Below are 27,411 nucleotides of genomic sequence, written 5' to 3'. Positions count from 1 at the left end.
GGAGAGGTCGAGGCCAGAATGTTCTGTGCTCCAGCAATGCCTGGTGGATGGATGGTTCTTTGGGGCCATAGCCAACTAAATATAATTTAAAGCGGCCCTGGAGCTGCTGTAAACTGCCAGCAGCCAAACTGGCCTCCAACTAGTCCAGGATTGAGAAGCCACAAATGTCTTCCTCATTCCATGCTATGTTCCGCAAATACTGCAGAGACTGAGACCACTGAATCTAAAAGGCTTTGAGAGCTGAAAATTTCATGCTATCCCTGTAATAAGCTGTGAAGTCAGCAGGGCATCTTGACCACAGCATGACTGGTTGGAGAATGAGAATTGTTCTGTTTTCGTGGCAGTGGACACCCCAGATCCTGCTCAGTGTAGATTTCATCTTGACCATGATGCTGAAGTAACCTCTTCCATTGGGATTTTCCAAAGACTATAAAGAAGTTGGGGACACAACCCCCACTGAATTTTAATGGGATTTGGGAGTCTAATGACAGTGGGACTTTGGAAATCCTAACCCAGGCTCACTAATAAACCTCATGTTGTTTTTCTAATTCACCCCTGGACCCTTTTTATTAAATACAATGAAAAGTAAATCCCAAGTCAAACTCAGTCCATCTCTGGGCTGCCATCATCTCGCCATTGCATTCAATTTGTCCTCCTCATTTTATTTTGCTTGTGGATTTTGCCAATATACTTCCCATGACCCACACGCTAAACCAGGGGTGCTGGAACAATTTGCATAGTGGGGTGCTGAGAGCCATTGAACCAAACTGGAAACCCTGTATATGATGGAAACCACTTCAAGCCAGGGTGTGTGGCAGCACCCCTAGTTCCAGCACCTATGCGCTGAACCCTCATTATAACAAATCTAGGGAACTCCACTGCAAATCAAGGAGCAGTTTAGGGCCCCCCCATCATCATCATCCAGGTGTTTAACACTAACATCTGGCAGAGGTTGTTTATTAAACTTAATTATTTAAACCTTGAGAAGTTTCTGAGTAGTAAAGCACCACTGATCTTTTGCAAGACAGATGACTTATCCATTACTCAACAATGACAGAAGCTGGAAAGAGACCAGTATCCTTCTGCTTTGGATAAAACACGCCTGCAGCGTAACAACAGAATGCTTCCTATGCTGTGGAGCAAAGGAAATCCTCTTCTGGCTAAAGTGCCTCAAGTAACATCTTCATTCATGGCTCCTAATAAAGTCTGAATTGTTCCTTTTCCATGATTTTTTGGACACATTTTATGACAGTTAGTTTCCAAACCCTCTGGTTGTTTTATTGCCTTCACAGCAAAAAAAAATTAAATAAAACAAACAAACAAAAACCCTATTGGTAATTAGCTTTGCTGGCGGACAACAGATCCAAGCACTAAATAGTGCAGGTGTGAGGAATCGAATACTCTATTACAGCCTCACCACAGTGTGAGTCCCCAAAGAGGCGCATATCAGTGACTGGAGCCCAGTCAAATTTAGTTAAAAGAAAAGGAAAACAGAGATGCGATTAGACACAAATGCCATTTAGCCTCGCAGCAAAAGAGGCAATTTGGAAAGTTTCTCGTCAAGTGTCTACAGAAATTAGCATAAGGACATGCAAATATGTTGCCAGATAGAACCGCTCCTTCTCCCTTCCCCAGCAGATAAAGTTGCTGTGCAAAATGATCACGACAAAACCCACCTCGCCCTTGGGAAAACTTGACTGCTTTCGGGCTTTGTTACAAGCTTGAAACTCAGCTCAGCCTCATCAAAATGTTCACAAAACTTTCAAAGAAGCCCAGGCCGATTTATGGCTTTGATGCTAAATCAGGTGAAACTTGGTGGCCCTGGCTGTGTTTTGCTTTGAACTTTTGGGTTGGCATGCTACTAAACCATCCAGTGTTGGTGCAGTTCTTCTCTCTAAGGGTACGTCTACACTACCCGCCAGATCGGTGGGTAGTGATTGATCTATCGGGGATCGATTTATCACTTGTAGTGTGGACACGATAAATCGATCCCCGATCGCTCTCCCATCGACTGCTGAACTCCAGCTCAGCGAGAGGCAGAAGCAAAGTCGACGGGGGAGCCGCGGCCGTCGATCCCGCACTGCGAGGACGCGAAGTAAGTAATTCTAAGTCGATCTAAGATACGTCAACTTCAGCTACGCTATTCTCGTAGCTGAAGTTGCGTATCTTAGATTGATCTCCCTCCCCTCCCAGTGTAGACCAGGCCTAAGGGCTGTGCTCTCGCGCTGTATCTATCCTGTTGTAACAGCAGAAACTTCATTGCCTTTAGTGGGTTTACTCCAGATTTATCCTGCTGTAAATGAGATCAGAATCTGGCTCGATGGTCAAATGTTGTATACAGCTACAACTCTCAGCGGGGAGGACCCTTCCTTCCAATGACTAGAGTAAACTGTATGCGGCTATCTGAGGCTAGAGTTCTCTATTTTAGTGGCACTCAAGTACAATTAATATAATGTTTACAGACAGCTTGGCACACATACTTTGTGCCTTTAGATACCTAGTGACCAGGGCAAATTATAAGTTCTCCTACTACCAGAGGTTTGTGCCTCTCTCTCATTGGCTTGTGGTAGTATAAAATATAGTCACTGCATTACATCTTGCACCAAGGTTGAGTTTTTGTGTATCAGCTTCAGCTCTGTCAGTGTCCTTTCATAATCAAAGAGATCTGAAATCACACACATTACGGTGCTTTTTAGATACACATAAAAGCCCAAACTAGTTGATGAAGGCATCTAAATCCATAACTCTAAATAAAGACCCCAAATTTACTTTAATCAAAAGGCTTTTTTGAGTGCCATACTAAATAGCTGCTTACAAAGAAATTATCTTATTTTTTAACATTAGATTAAAGGGATCATACATGTTGGGATGGGGAAGGCAGCCTTTTATAATACCCACCAGCTCCAAATATATCACTGAATGGTGACCAGAGCTGAGCAGCCAAAGGACATAGTTAGCATCCTGTAACCAATTTAACAAGGTGAGCCTGCAGCCGAGAGGCTGAAACAAGGGAATCCCTTCACCTATGCTATGGGCAATTAGTGTGGAAATTAAAGAATAGAACTAATGCCTGCAATGAGAAACACCTAACTATATACCGCACAGGCAACTTCTTAGCAATTTTATAAAAGGAGAGAGGGAAAATCCTCTCACACAAATACAACAGAGGAACAAGGATGTTGTTATAGATAATCATAATTATTATTTGTAACCATTTGGATTTACATAGCACCTTTTATCCAAGGATCTCAAAGCACTTTGCAAACATTTGTTAATTAAAGCTCTCCACACCCTTTGAGGTAAAGAAGCAATGCCAAACCCAGTTTACAAATGAACTAAGCTGAGACAGAGAGGGTAAATGACTTGCCAAATGTCTCATAGTGAGTCAGTGCAGAGCAGAGAAAACAACCCAGGAGTCCTGAATCCCAGTCTCCTGTTCTAAAATATTTCTCACCTGCTAGCTATAACAAAACAAGCCAACAACAGACGTCCTCAATATAGTGGTTGTGGGGAACCTTGGAAGAAGAACTCTTACCAAATACCGCCCTTGAATGGAAGCCTGAAAATGCAAGAGGAAGACCGCGAATAACATGGAAACTAATAGTTCTGAACGACATCAAGCACCTCAACATGAAATGGGAAGATCTGGAGAGAAGGGCAGTTGACAGGCTAGGATGGCAAATGTGGGTAGCCCAATGTGCAGCAAAGCCCGGGATGGACTAAGATCTAAGGTAAGGGGGACTTTGAGAAGAGCACATTCTGCATTTGATTATTTCATTGCAAAAGGGAGAATCCACTTTTCACAGGGATACATTTTCTCTACCCAAACTGGCCCTTATTTTACATGCCTAAATGGTAACTGTGCTCTTTTGGAAAAGTAGCCCTAGGATAATAGCTACTTATGCTATACATAAAGATAATGTGGTTAAGAGGCAGGTGTCTGTATACAATACGTACGCAGGAATTCTATATTCACTTCATCTCAGTAGCAAAATACTGGCTCACCAACTGGTTTTGCCAGTGTAATAACATCCCTGCAGTAAAACGTCTTACTATCTGGTACCGTTTAAAAGCTGCCCTAGGAGGCCAATACAAGAAGGGTGAAAGGGGAAGCATGTTGAAACTAGAAGCGTGGAGAGGGCAGGATCAAAAAGACACAGAGAGAAAGATTTTAGAAAAATCAGGCACAGAAGAAGGCAGCGGCTGCCAGTCGGGTAGCAGGACAGCATTACAGAAGAACAGCGGGAGGTGAAGCTGAACAAGGATGACGGATGGGGGGGTGGGGGGGGGGAGGAAGCCAATGTGGCCTGTGCTAGGCAGGAAAGCACTAACTGAATGTTGGCAATGATACCATTATTAGGCTATTGAAGAGAAAAGTCCATTTTAAGCAGATGCCCACACCCACATAATCTCTCTGGAACACCTACACACTTGTGCAGGGCCTGACAGAAACAGAGACACGTGTCCCTGTGCACTCATCATGCACTTTATGAGAACTTTCTTCTGCGGGATTTCCACTTGAATTTAGTATCACCGCATCCGTGCTCGAATTCCAAAATGCCCATCTGTGGAAATGATCTAAGCAGTCATTCTGCCTCCAGAGCAGAGATCCCTTGCTCAGCTTTGTCTAAGGAGTTAATAGTGGTTAAGGTATTCAATGCTGGGCATCTCCGTGCCCATATGTTACAAGCTCTCCATGTGCTGATATTCTCCCTGCTTCGTACCGGTCTCCATGCACTTGTTTTCCCACCAACCCTGGAAAATAATCCTTGGCTTGGTAATTAGTGAGCATGATTAGCTGCCCATTAGGGAATCGAGAAAGGATTTGAATGCATGAGTTTCAGAGATCTGAACAGTGTCTCTTGCCAGAGGAAGCTCCTTTAGCCAGGTGTCTGACATACAAACAATGACCTATCTGTTAAGTCTGAGGCAAACAGGGTCAGGACCTTACCTGAACGATTTAAAAAGTAATTAAAAGTGTCCAGAAAGGGCAAGGAGGGTACCAAGGCTTCAGTCAGCAGATCTAAGTGAACATTTTCACACACAATCTTTGCCCTTGGCAGATGTGAAGGAAAGAGCTCTAAAATGTCTAAATCTGTACTCATCCACTAGTGTTTTGTGAAAGGGAGCATCAGGTTGTGCTGTGATTAAGGTCAATTTAGCGGGGCTGCTTCAAAAGAATAGTGAGCTCCAGCCTAATTTGTTTCTGAGATAGTCAAATATAACACATAGTAATAATACTTTGCACTTCAGTGGAGCCTTTCATCTGAGCATCTTTACACAGCTGGGTACGCATTGCCATTGGAGCTGGGTGGAACTTTTCTCACAGAACATTCTTCTATCAGATAATGAGATGAGTCAAAAATGAAATGGTCAGACGGGTCACGGAACCCTGCTTGGCAGGCAGGTTTCAAACCTCCTCGGTAGCCTGCCTGAAGGACTGTCCCCGGGTCAGGGACTCCAGGTTTTCCAGGGTCCATGGCGCCAGAGCAGCCTGCCATACATATCACTCAGGCTTTCAGGCTCCCTGACATGGAGTTGGGAGTCTGGCACATTTGGAAGCCCCAGTTCTACCCAGGGTTCTCAGGGTTTAGACCCCTGGCTCTGCAGCAGGGAGTCTGGAAGTCCTGGGAGCTCTCAATTCTTCCACGCTTCTTGTTGCAGAGCTGGGAGACAGGAAGCCCTGGAAGCCCCGATTCCCACACTCCCAGCTCAGCTGTGACTCCAAGGCTTCTAGGCTCTCTGCTCCGCATCAGCCCTAGAAGCCCTGGGAGCCACAACTGAGCAGGTGGCCTTGAAGCTTGGGCTTGGACTCCCATGTGGAATTTCATTTAGAAATTTTCAAAAAGAAACATTTTCATTATTGCAAAATGACATTTTGGGGGAATTTCCACTTTTTGCTCTGAAATGGAACTAATGTTTTTCAAAATTTCAGCATTTCCCTGAGAATGGACATTCCAACTTTTGACCTGCTCTAACTGTTATCCACATCTTACTAGAGCACGGGCAACTGAAATGGTTGAAGCACAGTTGGGATTAGAACTCAGGTGTCCTAAGGTTCAGGGCCATGGTTTAACTATTGGACTATGCTGCCTCCCCTTCATCAATTAAGGAGAAGAGAGGGTGGATTGTGGGCTAGAGTTGTGCACAGTTCTTGAGGCTTGGGTTCAATTAGGTCCTTCCTATGCACCCCACCCCATTTCCTTGGCTCCCTTTCCTTCAGTATATCCCTATATCTCCAACCAGCCCTTAGCTTCTCCCATTGTCTCTGTGGGCTTCAACACTCTCCCACAAGCCCTGTATCTAATTTTCAGGTTGACAGATGTGGTTTCAGGACCTAGACTCTCCAGAAGCTTCTCTGCTAAGTTACAGGCAATGGGCCAAACCCTCAGCTGCTATTAATTGGCACAGAACCACTGGAGTCAGTGGAGCTATGCAGATTTACACAACCTGAAGATCTGGTCATGTATGTTTATATTGCAACAATATCAGAGCTTCTGTAGCGAACACAACACCTGGACAGTCCTATAGATGATAAACAAAAGATACAAAGCTTGGTAGATACATCGCACCCACTATGTCCAGAAAAAAATCCTAAACTGGGTTGAGAAGACAGTAATTTATCTGCCATATTGTAACATTTTACTGCATGGTAATAAAACAGCATTAAGAGTCTTGAATCCTCATTGGCAGGATGACTTGGAGCCTGCACTGAGCACTATAAATACGACCTCTTTAAAAAGAAGGTGATAGACGCTGTTTTTACAAATCACAGTAACCGGAGAACGTGATGACTTTTAAGAGCGGGGGAGAGTGTTTTAAGAGCACGGCGTACGGCTCTCATCTTACGATTCTTTAATGCAAGTTCCTACTTTGGAGAGCTGTCCTGTTGGATTCCCTGTGCCTGATTCACCTTCACTTATAGCAGCACAACTCCATTAACTTCAGTGTGTCTACTTCTGATCTACCCCCGTGTAAGAAAGAAGAAAATTAGGCTCCATTTGTGTTTCTGCTCATCCCGCCCACCCATTTTTTCGCTCTGTCATTTTCTCTGAGAGGGCAATCAACCTTTGGATTTATCTTTTCCAGGAAGTACTGGAAGAATCCTCCATCATTACTGGGATGCAGTACATTCTGGGTGAAAGAGCCAGACACCCAACACTCATTTGGAAGTCAAGGCACTTTTGAAAATCCCATCCCGTATGGACATCTATGTTTTCTCATAGACCATATGATATTTAAACATGGTGATCTACCTGTCAATCTAATCTGCCTGCCTGGGCACTTATATGACCCTCAAAATCTGAGCATCTTCATTTGTGGGATCTATAGATTGACTAGCTCCGTGCCATATTACTGGGGGATTTTATGTTGTTTTACTTTCTTCTGGAGGGATTGGAAATCAGACAATCATATTCCATGTGGTGGATTTCCAGCAATGATAGGGGAGATGGTAAGAGGTGATCCTTGGTACTTTCCAAATGTATAATGTCATTATGTTAATGACCTCATGCTACCATGGAAATGCCTGGTCAAAAGTAAATACAACTTACTTCCCTTGAAGGAATTGGGGATGGGTTGATCTATTAGAGCTCCTTTCCCCAATTCACACACTTTGCCTCCTCAGTCTTCTAACTCTAGAAAGGCATCCAGTTTCTACCTTACTAACTGACACTGGGACTGAACCGCCTTTTCCAAAATCTCAGAATGCAGCCACTCTCTTCAAAGGAAGAAATTCCCAATTAAGTAACAGTAAAGAGACAATGCCTGGCTGACTGCAAACTAGGTCATTTCCTGCTTCTTACAACCACAAATGACCATGACCTGCCTTTCTGCATCTCACCATAAACAATTTGGATCACCTACTAATGAGACGTGAAACTGGGTTTATTGTCTCTTGTGCTCTTTTTATTTGCTCCCTGCCCCGTTAGTCAGTCTGGAAGGAATTCCTTACCGAGACCCTAGTGAGAGATGTTCATTTGGATACCCTGAAGGAGCTTGTCTTACTCTTTATCAGGCTCATTCTTTACTATTATTAAATAGAAATATCAATGGACAGAGGAGGTTATTTCCCCCAATGCATTGGACATACAGTCTCTGCCAAGTAGGCACAAAGGGCCAAATTCACTGATGCCCTATGTGGAGGCAACTCCCTCAACATCACTGGAAGTCTCATGCCAGCAATGAATTTGACCTATGTACTATCATAGCTACAGCTCCACTTTCATCCTATATTCCATGTTTTTCATGATTCTAAAAAAAACATAGCCATGATTATTGCCACATAGAGACTTCTGTGTGTGGGTGATTGCAAAAGGTCAACCAACTCTACTGAGAGCCAAGGTAAACCGTGACCCTTCTTGCAATGAGCACTGATGACTTTCAGTGAGTGTTTCAGTTCATTCCAAGGGAGCCACGGGGTGGGGTGATAAGGCAAATTCTGCTTTCAGTACATATTTTTGCCTTTCCTGATTAGGGATCTATTTTTGCTCCCTCTAAAAATGGCATCAAGTCGGACCACACTAGTTATTCTTGTGACTTTTATTTTTATCATATTTTCATGAGCTTTGCTCTTTCCCCTCTGATCACTATAGCTAACTATAAAACAGAATTTCTATCCCACTTCTATTTTCATCCTGAGTTGGGATAAAAAGATGAACATTCAAAACTTTTCATGGAAGTTTAGAAACATTTTCATTAAGGAATATTGAAACTGGGTTGAGATCATAGTTATTTATTTCAATTCTTTTGATCAAAATAAATGTTTAGACACCCCTGAATTGAAACTTTTCATTTCCATTTGCTGATCCGCACTGTAAAGTTTTGTTTCAAGATGAGCTGATGTTAATAAGATTGCATCATGGAAGCTCAGCCACAGTGAGACACCACAGTGCATCATGGGAGATGTAGTCCAGTCAAGGACCAGAGCCTAAAGGGGAGAACGGAGGCATGAGGAACCCAGAACTGAGACTTCATGAACACTCAGATGGACACCGAGATTAATATCCAGCTGACCCAAAAGGAAATGTTTCATTTTGATTTTCCCAACAGAAAATTCTGCTGAGGCCAATCTTTCCCACAGAAAATTTTTATTTAATGAAACCCCATTTTCTAACACAAAAATTTTTCATTTGAAGTATTCTGAAAACCTCTACTGATCACTCATACTTTTTTTTTTAATTGCAGTATCACCAACTCCAACCATTCAAAAACCATGAGGCAGGCCCCCAAAATCACGAGATTGTCTTAAAAATCATGAGATTTAAATGAAAAATAATGCTTTTATTCAGCTTCTGATTTTTTGCAACTTTAGGATACTCTTACTTCATGTTTTCAAGTTTTTATCTGCCACCATGAGGGCTAAAAAATTACTTTTGAAACAGGAAAGCTTGGAATTCTCACCCAATCACATGTCTCTAAGAACTGGAGATTTAACACCAACTATAATGACACAATAAAATCGTGAGCATTGGCAACACTCCAACTGTCAAGGTCAAACTGCAGCCCCACTCACAATCATGGGCCTGATTATCTTCTCCCATTGGTTTTAAACTAGTGTCACTTCACGGATTTTCACAGAGGTGAATTTTCTCCTCTATTACCTAGATGTAAGAAAGAGGAGAAGCAGTTGCTAAACGTTTAATGTTTTAAAACACTGCCTGAGTTAGGCTTTTTAAAAGGCTTGGATACTTTAGTTCTGGTGGGAGCAGCATGTAATGTGTGGCACTTCACTAGAGAGAGGTAATTTTTGCCACTAACAAGACCACACTGTGTTTTAGTGCAGGATTTATTACTCTGCAATAAGACTTTACAAAATGTCAGAGGCATTACTGTCCTTTCAGCACCACTCTGAGTGGCTGGAACAAAATCACCTTATATTCCTTACCCCAGAAGCAGGCTGATTATTCATATCTGAACAGTTTGGGCCTTGTTTCTGCAGAGGTGATTTGATAATAAAGTAAGCAATGCTCTTGGGATGAAATTCACTACTCCACTATCCACCCACAGGCTGAGAGATCAGAATTTGGGCAGAATAGATGCCGGCACTGGGAAATCCACCCCTTAGCCATGGACCTGCAGGGTGACCCTTTGCTTGTGCAACTGGCAGGAAGCCTACCTCATCATAGCACAGTGAGCTGCAGATAGACCCTGTGCTGCCTCTTCATCTGGACCAAACTCTCATAGGTCTTACCAGGTACAGAAGGCCTCGTGCACCTGAGCTCATTTCACCTGTAATTCCTTCTGTTGTTATGAGTGTGGCTCCAACATGCACTAGGGTTTTAGAGCTACTTTCCTTTTCATATCTTTATCTGGTTTCAATAAGCAAACAATTTTTCTCCTTCTTGTAGCAACCTTTTATGTACTTGAAATCTGTTATCATGCCCCCTCTCAGTCTTCTTTTCTCCGGCCTAAACAAACCCAATTTTTTCAGTCTTTCCTCACAGGTCATGTTTTCTAGACCTTGAATCATTTTTGTTGCTCTTCTGTGGACTTTCTCCAATTTGTCCACCTCTTTCCTGAAATGTGGTGCCCAGAACTAGACACAATAAATTAGCAAACAGTTGAGGCCTAATCAGCACGGAGTAGAGTGAAAGAATTACTCCTCATGTCTTGATTATGTAAGCAGGGCCTGAATGAATGTTACCCTGGGAGGGGGAGAGACTTTGGGTGTGTTTATGTAAATACAGTTTGCTCCTGCTCTGGTTAGATATTCAGGAGATAGAGTGGTGTCAAAGTAATCAGTTTTGGCTGCCACACTCAGACTCTGTGTTTGCAAGTGGGGAAGAATTGCCTCTCAGAGGCGCCAAAGGGTGGTGTATAATTTTCCCAGGTTACTGGGTGGGGGCTCAAGCCGGTTCTGTGTTGTATTGATGGAAAGGAACCTCTACATATTGAACCCGGCCCTGGTTGCTTCTGGCTCTGCCTGGCAGAAGGGTTACAATTATAACACTCCTGCTAATACCTCCCAGAATAATGTTTGCTTTTTTTGAAATAGTGTTACACTGTTCCCTCCCATTTAGCTTGTGATCCACTATGACCACCAGATCCTCTTCCGCTGTACTCCTTCCTAGGCAGTCATTTCCCATTTTGTATGTGTGCAACCGATTGTACTTCCTAAGTAGAGTACTTTGCCTTTGTCTTTATTGAATTTCATCCTATTTACTTTAGACCAAAATACTTGCTTCTCTTTTGAGGCATGTTCCAGATTTATCGTTTTTACAGAAGATGGAAAATGTAAAGCATTGTACGAGCGCTAAATGAATGGTGAAACGGTGAAAACCTAATCCCAGGGGAATGGTGAAAACCTAATCCCAGGCTCCTCACTTTTTTAAATCGCACCCAGTCCAAATTGAAGTGAATTAAATGCTGGTGGAATTTGCTAGATTGATAGTTCTGGATTGGGAAGCCCCCACGATAGCCCTGGATCAGTTACAGAACAGACAATGGCAGTGCAACCTTGCCCACCCCACCCCTGTGTCTCAGCCTCAGGGGCCATCGCTAGTGGTCTCTATTCCCATTCAGTTCCTGGTCTCTTGCTAAGAGTGGAAGTTGCAAGGATGATTTCTGGGATACAGACACTTGCTCAAGGATAATTATTTCGTTATTTATATAGCCCCAAAGATTTGCTTGGGTGTTTTAAAGATAAATACAAGGATGAGGACCCTGCCGTGAATAGGAAGAACTGAACTGAACCAACCACTTACTTATTTCGAAGTCTGTCTCATAAGCAACAATTTTCAGTCACTGGGCTACATTCTAGGTCATTGTGAGCCACTACCAGTCCCCTGAGTTATTCCACCCCACAGCTCCCCGGTGCTTTGCATTAATGACCCATTAAAACCTGCCACCTTGGATAGACGCTGTGGGTATGTGTCTCTGTGGATATGTCTACACTGCAATAAACCACTAGTGGCTCGCCTGTGTCAGCTGACTCAGGGTCACGGGGTTATAAAAATGCAGCGTAGACATTTGAGCCTGGGCTCAGGGACCTTCCCCGCTTGCGGGGTCCCAGAGCCCATGCTCCATCCCAAGCTTCAATGTCTACAGTACACTGCAATTTCATAGGCTGCAGCTCAAGTGCTGTGAACCTGAGTCAGTTGACACAGGCCAGCCAGGGGTGTTTTATTGCAGTGTAGCTATACCTTGTGTTTCCCTGGGCCTCTACGGAAAAACTGGACTCTTCTAAGATTTCAGCTGTGATGCTGCTACTAGTGCAGCACTCTAATCTCAATGGGTCCCGTTGCACTTTCCAGACAACGCAAATGTGTCCACTAACTTACTAGGATTCAGATGAAATTAAAGATGAAAAGGACCTAGGTCTTGTCTACCCCTCTGCCAATGTAGGATTGTATGCTGGGATGCTGCATTTATTTCTTTTTCTAAACACTGGGAACTACTGTAGTGTGGTTGGCAAATGTTAACTATTTAATAAGGATCACTGTGTATTCTACATTTCCCTGTCCAGTCTAAGTTTTAAATGGCACAGGAGATATGGTGGCTTCACACTCACCCACCTATTCTTAGCCATGTTGCCTTTTTATTAACACTTTAAAGTGCAAACACATTCTTTATAAATATCACCATACACAGGAAGAGGGGCCAGATCTTCAGCTGATCTAAACTGATGTAACATCACTGATTTCATTTACATAAGCTAAGGATTTGGTCCATGATCTCCAGAATGGCTCAGCAATACGTCAACAAATTTGTAATTTTTCTTTCTGAACCTACATTAAACAAATCCATTTCTTAAATCAATAGCAGATTTACCAGACTCAGAAGGATCCTGCAGAAGCAGGAAAAAAAGAGCATTAAGAGAGACAGAAAGGCGTGTGCAATCAGAAGCCACCAGCATGATGGCTGGGTTTGCAAGTGTTAAGATAAATGGAAACCCTGTGTAGACTTTAAAAAGGAAACATATAACATGCTGGACTTTCAAATTGCTTGGCCTCATCTTCTGTACAAGGCATTATTGTGAAGATGAAGTGGCCTAAGACAAGTAGAATAGGCGTAAATGTTACAATTAGAGGTAAGCGATGTTTTTCAGCCAAAACCTTTTTCACTGAAAGGTACAGACTTGGCCAGCTGAAACATTTTCTGACGTTGCGCTGAATTTGACAAAATGTTTCAGTTGAAAAAACCCTGACTATTTAAAAAAAATTTTTTTTGAATGAAAACATTTAGATTTCTCCATTCAAAATGACTTTTTACTGTTAAATTTACTGCAATTTAATTAAAATAATTTTTAAAAAGTAAAAAACTTCAAAATTGAAATGAAATGTTTCATTACAGGGTGAATGAAATGTTTTGACGTAATCAAAATACAAAATTTTGTTTGACCTGAAACAAAAGATGTTCAGTTTTTCGGTGCTGTGAAATTTTTTTGTTTGGGTCGATATGACACAATATTTCCCCCGGATTTTTCGGAACTCCCAGCAAACTGAAAAATCAGTTATTTGTACAACTCTAGTTACAATCCCCTGACAGAAAAGTTGAAATATAGCTAACAAAAGTCACTTTTCACCATCTACAGCTCTATGCATTTCAAGCTTTTCAGTTACCTGTTACTTCCCTCCTTAACTTGGAGGTAAACTTGAAGCTCTCAGCAGGTTGCTCCTCTGACAGTAACATTGGATTACCTGCACTGGTCTTAAGGGCGCACGTCAAGGAATATTAAGCAAAGCCTTCAGTTGCTGGTGTGCACCACTGGAACAAAATGGAGCTTTCAGTCTCACTTCAATGCTACAAGATGTCCACTAGGAAAGACAGATCAGCTAATGGGGCCCAGAGACGATAGATTTGGAGCTAAACATTTCCTGCTGGTGTTTGCATCCTAATTAAAATGGGAAAATGCGTAGCTGGGAGAGCACAATGTTCTTGTCAACCTTCGACTGAGGAAAATTTCACACAGGGCCAGATCCTCAATTTGTGTAAATTGGCACAGCTCCACTGAAGTCAATGGAACGAGGCTGATTTATACCAGCTCAGGGAGAGGCCTATAGTGATTAAGGCCCATTGGCTGATTAAGGGTTAGGTTTAAAAATATTTAAAAAACAACAACTTTGGATTCACAAAAGAATTTGCTTTTAGCTGGCCTGGTTTAACTCTAATTTTTGGCTGTCTGTCTCATTTTCTCCTCTAGAGAAGCCTATCTTTAAGGACAGCCAGCTGAGAGTGTCTGAGGTGATAATGGCAAACTCCAGACAAACCCATGTTGTTGTCATTCTCTTATTAGGTTTCTTGTACCCACCTCACACCATTGTCTCTCTCCAGCACTATCTATCGTTGTCTTCCCTTGTTCATTAACATATACCAACCAAATGGGATATGCCGGGTTTCTTAAAAACTTTTAGTATTCATAGTTGTATTACTCCACACTGAATAAACCAAATGGCCATTTCACTCCTGCAGAAAGCTGATGGTGAAATCTACAACCTTTTATAGCACATCACTATGTATTACAGAATATGCATAATGAGGCTTGTGCACCCATGAAAGAAAAATATATGGCCCAATCTGACTATCTCCTGTGAAGTGCTTAATCCCCATTGAAGCCAGAAGAGTAACTGTTCTAGAGATGGGCTTGTAGTCAACAGGAGTTGAGGGTACTCGGCACCTTTCATGATCAAGGCCTCTATGACTGAGATGTCCACTACATAGATTTACAGATTTGAAGACTATTAGGATCATCTAATTTTATCTTCAAAAGCCAGATCTGAACCTTTCGTCTTGAGGCAATCATAAGAACATAAGAACGGCCATACTTGGTCAGACCAAAGGTCCATGTAGCTCGGTATCCTGTCTTCCAACAGTGGCCAATTGCTAGATGCCCCAGAGGGAATGAACAGAACAGGTCATCATCAAGTGATCCATGTCCTGTCACCCATTCCCAGCCTCTGGTAAACAGAGGCTAGGGACACCATCGCTGGCCATCCTGGCTAATACCCATGGATGGATCTATCCTCCATGAATTTATCTAGTTCTTTTTTTAAAAATCATTTCTAGCACTAACAATGTGCTGGCAGGTTAAGTGAGTGAAAATTTAAAAAGAAAAGGAATGGAGAATGAATTCACGCTGCTTTTATTCTGAAGTAGAGCACCTGTGAGTGCTGAGCGCTGGGAACTGAAATCAGGAAAAGTTGAACTCCAGGGGTCACATGGTGCCCTCAGCTCAGAGGTGAAAATTTGACTGGGACACGCATGCCACCTGGCTTGAAGGGATGTAGAAAGTGCTGAGTTTATTAGCTGCATTTTTTTCTTACACATTTGGGGCCTGATCCTGAAAACCATGTGACACACATGCCCAAAGGTTTGCAGGACCAGTCCCCTGAGGCAGAAAGTCCTGGAAGTCAGGTTACCATACTTAGAGATCACTGGCAAAAGAAACCGGATCATGCTTCAGCATATTTCTCTCATGAAGACATCCTATACATTGGGTAATTTCTCATGTGTAGGTGTTTGTGTTTTATTTGTCACAATTTTTTCTTCTTTTTCTTTCTTCTTCCAAATCACACCTATGAGTGGGAGGCACATCACTTGCAAAACAATTTTCCTCCCATCACATGGAGGTTCATTTTCATTTTACGGTCCTCAGCAGAATAAGGCTCATAGCACTTGCTATCTCTTGGCGCATTTCTCAAGGCTTTTTCCATTTTAATACATCTGTTTACTTTCCCTTCAAGCAGAGGAGCTGGAATGACCAAGAAATCAAATGAACTTCAGCTGGAGGCAAGGGGCCAGAGAAAATGTGAACGGTAATATGAGTTACACAGCACAAGCAACTCTGAGCCTGAGCCTACGCTGGTGTAACTTTCTCATTGGGTACAGCTCCACTTCCAGTCCCTTGGTGGGTATGTCTACACTGCAGCTGGGAGTGAGCTGCACAACCCAGGGAGACGGACTTGCACTGGTGGGCTTGTGTTAATGCACTAAACGTAGCTATCTGGACGCCGCAGGGGAAGCTTGAACTGAGCTGAGCGTGGACCCAGGGAATAAAGTGGACTTGAGCTGGGTGAATAGCCCAAGCCTCTGCCAGCGCAAGCCTAATTACAAGAGGTCCATCGTCTGGGCTGGGAGACAGCTCCCAGCTGCAGTGTGGACACACCCACTGCGGGATTGGAAGAGAGGGATGAAACCAGAGAAAACAGCTAATAAGAGGATAGGGGGTGTAAGTTACACTTACGAATACACAAACTTTCTTTCACTGTCTTCTGGCCGTTCAGTGACCAATTTTGCTGTCAGTTACCCCAGTGTAGCCCCATTGATTGATTCAACTCCATTGAACTGAGAGCAGAATTTAGCCCTTGCACTTTTACCATGCTGGAATGCCATTAACCCCAGCCGAGCTACTCCAGATTTACACCACGGGGAGAGAACGGCAAGTTACGCAAATACAAAGTCCTTAGGTAAGAGTCTCCCCTGCATCAGACTTTGTGCTAACTTTACCCTGAAGCCAGCATAGCCAGCCAGGACAGAGTCATCCCAGCATAGATGAATCATCTGTGGGTGTAGAGCTAAGATAGACTTACAGGTGCAGGGGTGTGGTCAGGACCCTGCTGTGCCCTATCAATCACTGGCCTCCTATCTGTTTTTTTATTTCTGACAAACACACCCTAAGATGCCGGGTGGAGTTTTGGGGTTTTCAGTGTGTTTTAATAGGTCTAGTGCACCAGTCTATACATTACAATGTTGATGATAATTCTTTGTCTTTTAATGGAAAGATAGTCAGGAAAGGATTAAACTAGCCACACAGAACAGACCCTGGCAGGTCAGAGAACACTATGGCAGCGTTTCTTGCAGGGATGTGGCCTTCCCTTAATTAAATGATAGATTCTCACCTTAATTACGTCTTCGTCAGACGATCTGCACTCCACGGATTCTAGAAGATCAGTCACGGTCCCATCCTCCTCCACTGAGACTACTTTGACAGGGACAGCCACAGTTTTCCCAGTGAGAATTGCTGTGTTCAGGATCTCAGCTTCCTAAAAGATGAAACAACAAAGCCTTGGTTCAGATGCTTCCTCCTCGCCCACCTTTCTGTCACCAAACACCAGCTCTCCTCTTCTTCGCCTAGCCTTTCAAAAATGAAACTTGTGTTAATTTTCAATTGACCTCCCAAGAATTGCTGGCACAGAGGATGGGACAAGTGTACAGTAAGTTGCACCAAGTGGAAGGTAACACATAGGGCTGGTCTACACTACGGGGGGGGGGTAGATCGATCTAAGTTACGCAACTTCAGCTATGTGAATAATGTAGCTGAAGTTGATGTACTTAGATCTACTTGCTGCGGTGTGTCGATGGGAGACGCTCTCCCGTTGATTCCCCTTGCACTTCTTGTTGAGGTGGAGTACTGGAGTCAACGCTACAGTGATCGGCGTTCGATTTATCAAGTCTATACTAGATACGATAAATCGACTCCTGCTGGATTGACCGCTGCCCATCAATCTGGCGGATAGTGTAGACAAGCCTTTAGGAGTGAAATCCTTACCCCATTCAAGACAATGGGATTGACTTCCGTGGGGCCAGGATGTCTATTTACATGTGTCTGATCTCCCCTTATAGAACTCAATAGCAATGCTCAGAACACTGTAGCAATGCAGCACTGTATGATATTAGTCAGGTGTGGTGTTTTAACGAGACCTGTTTTTAAGGGTCTAGCCAGCCTGATGGGGGTAGAAAGCACAAAATTATTCTCTTGGGGATGGCTGAGGAGCAGGCTCGGGTACCCTGATCTTTAAAATAGTCTGAGCCAGCAATATATGGAGGAGGTGATGTGTCTGGTCTGACTTGGATGAGTGCTAGATCCCATCACTCAGAATGCCCTCTTCTTTAACCCAGTGTTCATTATTAATAATTACTGATATTTATTATTTCTATTATAGTAGCACCAGGTCCGACCTGAGACTGGGGACCCATTGTGCTAGTGTTGTTCACAGAATGAGAGACAATTCCTGAGAACGGACAGTTTAAACAGATACAAGAAACGGAGCGGCAGTGACTTTCCTCAGATCACACACCTGGCCAGTGGCAGAGCCAGGAATAGCTTCCAGGTCCAGTGCTCTATCCACTAAACGCAGCTGCCGCTCATACAGCTGCAAATGTATGGCAGAAACTCTGTGCTTCAAGAGTTTCCCTGATTCTGTACAGCGAAGTTCTGGGGCCAAACTCTCTTCTATCGGCAGAGCTGTTAGGGTATTCCCCCTTCCCTGATTGCCACTCAATGAATATCAGTCAGGTATTAGAGGATGACATCCAGAGGAGATTCCACACAGTAGGAGGATGCATGTGCCCAGTATTTAGCAGTGGGTACTTTAGGAGACCTCATCATGCTGATCTCAGTTAACGGCCCTGCTAGTCACCTGAAAGTACCCATGTTTTAAGCCTTGACCTTTAACCATTGGAGCCCTGCTCCAGACTGTATTCTGTAGCCATTGATGTTTTACGAAAACATCAGCGAAAACAGTGCTCACATAGTTAGAGGAAGGATGGTGCAGTGGTAAAGGCTTTAGTCTAGAACCTAGGAAATCCAGGATCAATTTCCTGCTTTGCCAAAGACTTCCTCTCTGTGCCGCAGTTTTCCATCTGTGAAATAGGGACAATAGTACTTCCGAACCTCATCGGGGTGTTGTGAGGATAAATACACTAAGGACTGTGTGGTGCTCCGATACTGTGGTAATTGGGGCCGTATAAACACAGGCAATGAGCCTCAGTCTCCACTGCTCTCTACTTCGTATAGTTGGTTATGCCACTGCAGAGTGAGTTTAAAATGCAACCACTCAGATCTGGTGTAAGTGACCACAAAGAGAGCAGGGCATTGGAGAATCAGAACCAGTGTGTCTTGTTCTTAGAGCTTGGGATGGTGAGGCTGATAACTACCCTGACTCTGCCACTGATTTGCCATATGACCTTGGGCGAGTTGCTTCATCTGTTTGTGTCTCAATCTCCCCTCTGTATAATGGGGATAATACATATATCAAAGAGTAAAGCTGTCTGAAAAGTGCTTTGAGCTCTTTACTGAGATGAGCTCTATAAGTGAATAGTATTACTATTATATCACTATTGCCACATTTATTTCAAAAGGAATATTACCCGCTAGCTGCATTACTTATACATTTTAAGGATTGTGGTTCAGATTCTATGACTACATTTTGACTCAGAAACACAGTACGAAATTGGGCTCTCGGTTACCCTGGTGTAACTTCATTGTCTTCTCTGCAGTTATCCTTGATTTACACTAAGGGAAACAGAGAGAACAATTTGGCTCCTGCATTCTTCCATTCCTAATTACAAGGCTCTGCTCATTCCTGGAAAGGTTTTAAGCTTTTCAAAACCAGACCTCTGCATCAAGGAATATCCCATAGAACAAGAGCTCCTTGATTTCAACTGGTTCTTATGAACTAAAGGCTTCCAAAGCCCCCCCAAGTACTAACTTCTCATTATCTAAATAGCTCACGCCATGGGTTCTGAGCCTGACCTGATTTCACTTGTGGAAGGAAACAAAGTAAGATTGAAACCACGTAGTCAGAAGACAACGACTCCCCCTGCTGTCTCTCGGGGTAGAGAGAGGGGAAGCATCGATCTCTCTCATCTAAAGGCTGGGGATAAAAAAAAGGGGCTCTTCACACTATTTAAAGGAACAGACACTTTATTTGGGATCAAAGCAGTATCTAAAGAAGGAAAAAAACTCCTCGTCTTTTGATAGCTGCCTTGCCAGAGACTGCCCCTGCAAACCTCATGATCTTTAAGGGGAGCGGGAAATAGAATTTTACAAAAGGAATGGTAAAGAAGAAAGGTCCCTTTATCCCCCAACCAGTCCCCAAACCCTTCAGATAGTCTGAAATTACAAGTCACACAAAGGTAAATGACTCTAAGGACAGCCAGCCTGCAGCATGAGGCCCATTAGTCTTGGGCATGTGGTTGCTCTCAGAACAGAACATATTTTTCTGGCAACCAGGATCTTCAGGAGGTTTGAACTAAATTTTCAGATGATTTAATTTTTTTCTTTAATCTGAGGCATCACAGAGAGTCTCCTGCACACCGTATAGACAGGGAGGCTTCTCCTAACAAGTAGCCCCACCGAAGCCAATGGAACAGCTACTAGGCACAGATAGGAGTTGTAGAACCAAGACCGTAGGCCCTGTTTCTGCAGTCCCTTGTGCATGTGCTTCATTTCAACAGGACTACTCATGGTAATAAAGCTACGTTGGCAGGATCCAGGCCTTAGTATTAAGCTGGATCTGATATGTGAGTGGCCTGATCTCTCTCGTCTGTACCGTATAGTGCAGGCCCTTGCTGGAACTCCATATAGGGGAGGAGAGTTTATAATGAGCTTTTGCAAACAATCTGACTAATGAGATAAAATGAAAAGTTGCCCCCAGTGTGACAGGGTCAGGCCAGATGGCTACAGGAGAGTGATAGAAGGTGGCCAAACTGAGGGCTGCCATGAATCCCTGAGGCGAGCAAATCCACTAGTAAGCACACGACCCACCAAGGCAGAGGAGGAACTTTGTCACATTAGTTAACAGCTAGTGGAGGGCGAACCTCAAAATGTTCATGAGTTTGCTCTGAGAAGCAGCTAGCAGTTCTAAAGCTTATCGGAACCATATCTGACTCTCTTTGGTCTGCAAAGAATAGTTTGGAATATGATGAACACAGACAGCATCATAATATTTCTGGTACTTCTTACACTCAAGTGAGCTAGAAAAACATGGGAGCACCCTTGTGTTATGGATTTCACCAGATAGGTACTGGCAAAGGAATGTAAAAATGAAAAACAGCATAAAAAAAGTTAATCTAATGCACTGGTAGTTTAGATTTGGACTGAGTTTGGGGTAGAGTTTCAAGTATTAGTGTTACCATTTAATAACCAATTAATAACCCAGAGACATTGGCAGAGCATGAACTGCTGGCTGGGGGAGGCTAACCCCGCCCCTTCCACCCAAGCTCCCGCCCCTTCCACGCCTCTCCCCCCCCAAACCAAAGCCCAGAGCCCCCCACCGTGGCCACCAGTCCATCCCCGGGCTAGCGCCCCCAACCCTGGAACACTGGGCTGGCAGCGTGGCCCCAACCTGCCCCCCGCAGCCCCAGAGCGCCAGCCACAGCACCCCCCAGCCCCCGAGTACTAGGAGGGCAGGCAGCACAGCCCCAGTCCCAGAGCGCCCCCAGCCCCACAGGACCTCCCCAAACAGCCACGGCACAGGGGAAGAGCAGGAGAGGGGGCCATGGGAGGGGCCATGCCTGGCTGTTTGGGTAGACCCTCCCCCAGCCTGTGATACCCGCCGCCCATGCCCAGAGACAACCAGCTGGATCTGTCCCATGGTGCTAGGTGTTGTACAAATGCGGGCGGACCTGGTCCCTACTCCAACTGCATCCTTACAGTTTAAAGGCTACAATCCAGCAGACACGGATGCATGTGCTTAATTTCATACACGTGAATAGTCTCATTGCCATCAGTGAAACTACTCAAAGGCATAAAAATAAGTGTTTGTGGGATAAGAACCGAAACAAAGTTGGTTCTTGCTTTGTTTAGAGACTGTCTTTACCCCAAACTCAGGATCCAATCACTCAGATTTCAAGGGATTCAAAATCTGGATCCTGATCCAAACTCTAGATCCAGCTCAAAATTGGCCTGCTTGTCCATTCCTAAAAACATAGGCTGCATGATGCCAAATGCCTATCAGCTTGACACAATATATTACAACATTGCCACTTTTTAAAGGACCACAAAAGTCTTCTCGGAAACTTTGCAAACTTTTTAAAGAAAGATTTCCTAGAGCTTATAGAAACCCCTAACGTTCTAAAATAAGATCATGATTTCCCATCAGCAAGCATCAAAGCACTTGGTGTATGCCAAGTAGACAAATCCATTTGATACTTCCAGAGAGGCGCAAAGTGAAGCGAGCAATATTCAGAATCTGTTTGCAGCAGCCAAAACTTATTATGTCTACACAGTTTTCAGCAACTCTACCTGTATTCACTTGGAGAATTTCTTCTTTAGATATCTGATCTGCATTTCTCATTTGAATGTAGAAGTGTAAAATGAATTTACAACAATTTAAAGAGCAGGGGCCATGAAAAATGTTTCTTCAGCCATTTGTTTAATGGCTAGAAAAGGCTTAATGTTTCCATGGTGAAAATAAATAAAAAACTTATTTCATTCCAAGGAAACAAACATGATACTTATTTAGCCTAAACAGAGTTTTATAATTCAAATTCCCAACATGTAAGCAATAAATCTAAAACAGTTACAAATTTAAAAGTGATATTTTCTGCTGCTAAAATGATACTGGAATCTTTTGAAGAAATATTATATTCTTTGTCCATAGCCATCATGGATTATAGGAGACTTGATGCCAGAGGAATACAACTAGGAATACTTACGGGCTTTGAAAGGCTTTAGCCTAATATTCTGTCCAGTAAAAATTGATTCCCGGAGCAGCTGTAAAAAGCCGCTGATCTTTTATTTTGGTGCACATCTCTATAATTCAGGAACACCAAAACCCAATAATAATCAAATAAAATGATGATAGACTACGAACGGATTTCTCTCCCCATAATGGGAGTGGGCATATCTAGTAAGATTCATATCAAACAACTGAGGTTATAAACTCCTCCAGAAGAAACACATTGAGAAGCTTCACACAGCAACTATCTTTTTAACCAGAAAGGCAAATGTGAATGCCTATTAGTTGCCCATCTTTAACTGGTAGTGCCCCTGCAACTTAATTTCCCTTAGGATGCCGTTTGCCCTATAATTCCTACACTGAAAGAAAGGAATAATGTCTTTGTAAATCTTGTGATTCTTCCCCCTCCTCCCAATAGCTCTTCCTCTACCCCACGGTTATATCTGAATGGTCGTCTTCATATGACTACCTGAATAAACAAGCAGACGACTGACTCATGCTTAATGTCTGAAGTTCTGCATTGGATTTATAATAGGGCCACTTTGTTTCATATTAAAGTACAAAGTGGTGATCGTCGCTGTTCCCTTCGCACTTCAACGGGATTAAAGAATTTATTTTAGTAGCCTTTCCCCCTTGCCCTTACAAGCCACACAATACCATAAGCAACCGTGAACAAGGCACCAGTTTGTTTTTCAAAGACCTACAGGCATGTTTCCTCAAAATAACTTGAGCTGATTTGCAGCACATAGCCTTTAGCTCTGAGGACGAGCAGCAAAATACAAGGAAGCTTGAAATATGAGCTCTGGAAATGGTGTTTTAAATATATAGATTCCGATTTCTGATTTCAATGGAGTTACTCTGGATTTACATCTGAGCACAGAAACTGGCTCTTGATTTTCAGAGGCGGAGGACGGAATCAGAATTCTAAATGACATACGGATTTTTTAAAGAGCTTTCAGTTATTTCACAAGAGAAATTAGTATGTGGGATGCATATGAATAAACATATTAATGTTCAATACATCTGCTGTGGTTCATTTCTTTATACAAACAAAGGAAAGAAACATTAACTGGTCATTGAAATACTATAACCCATTGCCAGAGTGCCAGATCTCAATACACACATTTGTTTAAACTAAAGGAAACTATGCAGACTTGACACCTGTTTTGTGACACACATATGTTCCTTACTGTTTTCAGGAGGTATCTCAGTCTTTGGGTTTAATGTCAACAGACTGTAAAAGGGAAGAGAATAACAGTTATCAAAACCTCTTAAGGTCAAGTACATGCCACCAAATGAGAATGAATAGCTCGTCTTAAAACTGTCTTACTTGGCACTCACTAGTACCCTCCGTTTTCCTCATAGATTTTCCATGTATCAGTCTCCAGAGCATTAATCTGGGTGTCACCCAGAATCCCATTGCTGTTTATTTAAATGAGGTCTAGCTTCTCCTTCTCTTCTGCTGGAAGCCATCTTAGCTGTATCACAGAATCCATGCCTCAGTCATGCATAACTAATTTAAAATCTTATTTAGCATCAAGTCTCAGAATTAAGAAGCTAAGTGACAGCTGTTTAATTAACTCCTTAAGCTGATTAGACAGCATTACAGAAATCCCCCCAAGGAAGAGTTTATAACTGTCAAGAGAACCGAAGGCCATGTTAATGCTTCTGTTTAAATTTAGTAAGCTTCTAAACCAATAAACTATAAATGCTTGACATCCTCAAGGATGTGGTCAAATTCAGTTTTTTTCCTTATGTTAACCACTACAAGGATGGGCAACAAAAACAACAACATATCAGAGATTTGCCAAGCAAGAAAGCTAAAGGGGGGAAATATAAAGCAAACAGCAGTGTCCCTATGAAACGGTTCATGTTTATTAATTCCTAACACCTGATATTTGATTATATCGGATTAGTCCGCGGTCCTGGAGTGAAGCTGAGACCATATCTAAAGCGTAGAGTCATCTCGCAGCTCCTTGTTGTGAGGACAAAGATGTAATTCATTGGTTTATAGCTTGACGACATCTTTGAACTGTATGATTAAGGCAGATGAAGTGGGAGTTTTAAAGCCAGGGACAGAGGCTAGTTGCATGACAGAGCGGCACAGATGGGACATTCCCAAGCAACTTGCTTGGCTGAAACACACTATCCCCAACTGCAAGCTTTCAAAAATCATGAGTCAGGATCCCCCAGAATCATGAGCTTGACTTAAAAATCATGAGTCAAAAAACCATCCTTCTCCCCCCACCCACTCAAAAAAACCCCATCACAGTTTGGGTTCTTTTTATTTGCTTTCTGGTTCCTGAGTCTGCAGGGTGCACACAGATCGTATTTTCCAGCTTTCCTCAGCAACCATCAGAACTAGAGACTGGCTTAAAAAAACCACATTGTGCAAACTTCACAATCACACTTCTGTTTGACACACGTGCACATATCAGTGTAAACAGTGACAATGAAGTTTACTGAATCTGAACTACACCTCTACCTCGATATAACGCTGTCCTCGGGAGCCAAAAAATCTTACCGCATTATAGGTGAAACCGCGTTATATCGAACTTGCTTTGATCCACCGAGTGCGCCACCCCCCCGCCCCGGAGCACTGCTTTACCGCGTTATATTCGAATTCGTGTTATATCGGGTCGCGTTATATCAGGGTAGAGGTGTATATTAAATGGAGGGAGGGGATTGTCCCTCTTTTATTCAGTTTCCTTACTTTGTTCATTTGTCAGCATGTGATGTATAATCAGTTTCACTGTTTCCCGTGTATGGACAAGATGGGTTTCTGTTCCGAAAAGCTTCCTTATTCTACAGAGCCCTCAGCACCAGCTTAAGTTTAAGCATGTGATCAACGTGAAGCCCACTCTTAAGTGCTTTCCTGAATAAGGATGAATTTAAGCACGTGCTTAACTGCCTTCCTGAACTGGGGCCTTAGTCATCTCGCTCTGCTGACGGTGTGGGACTTTCACACAGTAATAAGGGATAGAAACATATTTTTAAATAGGAAAATGTGATTGTGAAAGCACAAAAATTCATGAAAGGAGTAAGGGAACAGAAGCAATAACTGAAACAACTTAATCACCTCTCTCTCTCTCTCTCTCTCTCTCTCAAAAAAAGAGACTATATTTCTAGATGCTGGGGTCCTTTTAAAAATAAACAAAAAAAAATCCCATTCTCTACCAGGACAGGCAGTTCGCTTCTTTCCCCATCCTCTGTACCTGTGAAAATACTCCCCAAAACAGTCAGGAGAAAGTAACAATAACATGACATCACTCCACAGTGCCTTCTATCCAGGGAGTCCAAAGCACTTTATAAATTAACTAAGCCTCACAACACTGCTGGTAGATTGCCCTCCAATGTCCTGGATCATGGGGAGTGCTGGTAGCTAGATTATTGCCACATGACTGAGGTGTTGTCACTTGTGATCTCCAAGGTCTGTCAGAAAATTACAATATGAGAAACCTGCTCTGGGTGGCAAGATGACTTTGCCATCTGGGATGCCTCTCCTGCGTATGTGGCATGCATCTTGCTTGAAATTTCTTGGGAGCATGTTAGGGTGAGGTCTCAATTACTTTTTAGAAATGAAGCAACAATTGGAGATCCAAGCTAGTGCAAAGCAGAGAGGTGGCTGCAGATCCCTTAAATATTGTACAGGCATGGTAGTTTCTCCAGTAGGCTATCTGTTTTATCTCACTGATCTAGCCTATTCTGGATCCAGCTTCTCCTTTCTCCACAATCCAAACAGCAGTGAAATATTCTGATGTAAGAACTAACCCTTAACGTTAAGAAGGACAACACACACTCTCTCTCTCGCCCCAAAATGTCATTTGAAAATAATTTGCATAATTAAAAATTTCTTTTAAAAAACTCAATTTTTAAATAAAAGATGTTTTAATATATTCCTTAAAATCTAATCTTGAATGAAATTCTTAAACATAATATAGCTCAAAACTTAATAAGCTCTTATTTAATAATACATATGTGGATGCAACATTATTACCCACCAGAGCCAATGTAAAATGTACATGAAGTAATTAAATTATATTCCCATTTTATTAAAGATCCCATATACTTGTAATAGGCTTAAAAATCCACTTAATTTAAACAGTGTCTCAGTAAGGAGCAATGACATACATTGGATACGTGTTTGCCAGAGGCTGGGAATGGGCGACAGGGGTTGGATCACTTGATGATTACCTGTTCTGCTGATTCCCTCTGCGGCACCTGACACTGGTCACTGTCAGAAGACAGGATACTGGGCTAGATGGACCTTTGGTCTGACCCAGTATGGCCGTTCTTATGTAAGATACCATGAGTATCCATATTAGGATGCTGTAAATAGGCGCATAGTGAGTGATGACATCCATAATCTCAGTCATCTATCTACTATCTTCCTACTTAATCATCTGTGGGTTTTCTATAGGGCCCATCTCCACAGTGTCTATGACATAGAGGTGTCAAATAATGTATAGTGTCTCACTGTTTCCTTGTACTCTCCCGTCTATCTGTCTGTATCCATTTGTTATCCTTTGTCTTATATTTCGATTGTAACCTCTTTTGGTCACAGAGTGTCTCTCTGTTCTGTGTTTGTACAACACCTAATATAATGGGGTCCTCACTGATGATTAGAGCTCCTAGGCTATGGTAATAATAATTAGCTTATTAATTTTAAAAACCTGATTCTTCCCATGAAACAACTCCAGTCTTGGTATTTCAACCCATAAAACCTCCCATGTGGTAAGCTATTAAGGAACTAAAATGAAACCACAAAACTCAATCTCAAAAATCCAGAGAGAGCAAAATATTTCACTTTGAAGCTCAATTAAACTTTTATGGGTCAAAAAAGTTTCACATGAAACCCAGCTGGTTTCATTTCCAAAAATAGCTGAGTTTTGCTATAAAAAGTTCACACAGCTCACACATTACCCTGCTACCACGGTGGCTCAACAGCGACATAAGGTCAAAATCACTCTTGGTGTAGGCACTGGCATCTCCACCAACGCCAGGATCT

At 42.7% G+C, this 27,411-nt stretch overlaps 1 protein-coding gene across 2 annotated transcripts in view; it reads right to left on the bottom strand.

Moving 5' to 3' along the window:
• Positions 1 to 27,411, bottom strand: part of TMEM132D (transmembrane protein 132D) — a 416,714-nt gene that overhangs the window by 45,485 nt on the left and 343,818 nt on the right. For both annotated transcript variants that reach the window (XM_054005982.1, XM_054005983.1), the window contains one exon: positions 16,839 to 16,982. In XM_054005982.1, coding sequence (XP_053861957.1) covers positions 16,839 to 16,982 — 144 coding nt within the window. The remainder of the gene's footprint in view (positions 1 to 16,838; positions 16,983 to 27,411) is intronic.

This window comes from Malaclemys terrapin, chromosome 16 (assembly GCF_027887155.1).
Source record: "Malaclemys terrapin pileata isolate rMalTer1 chromosome 16, rMalTer1.hap1, whole genome shotgun sequence".
Lineage (NCBI taxonomy): Eukaryota > Metazoa > Chordata > Testudines > Emydidae > Malaclemys > Malaclemys terrapin.
The sequence above is the reverse complement of the archived record's forward strand: the minus strand, read 5'-3'. Positions and strand labels throughout refer to the sequence as shown.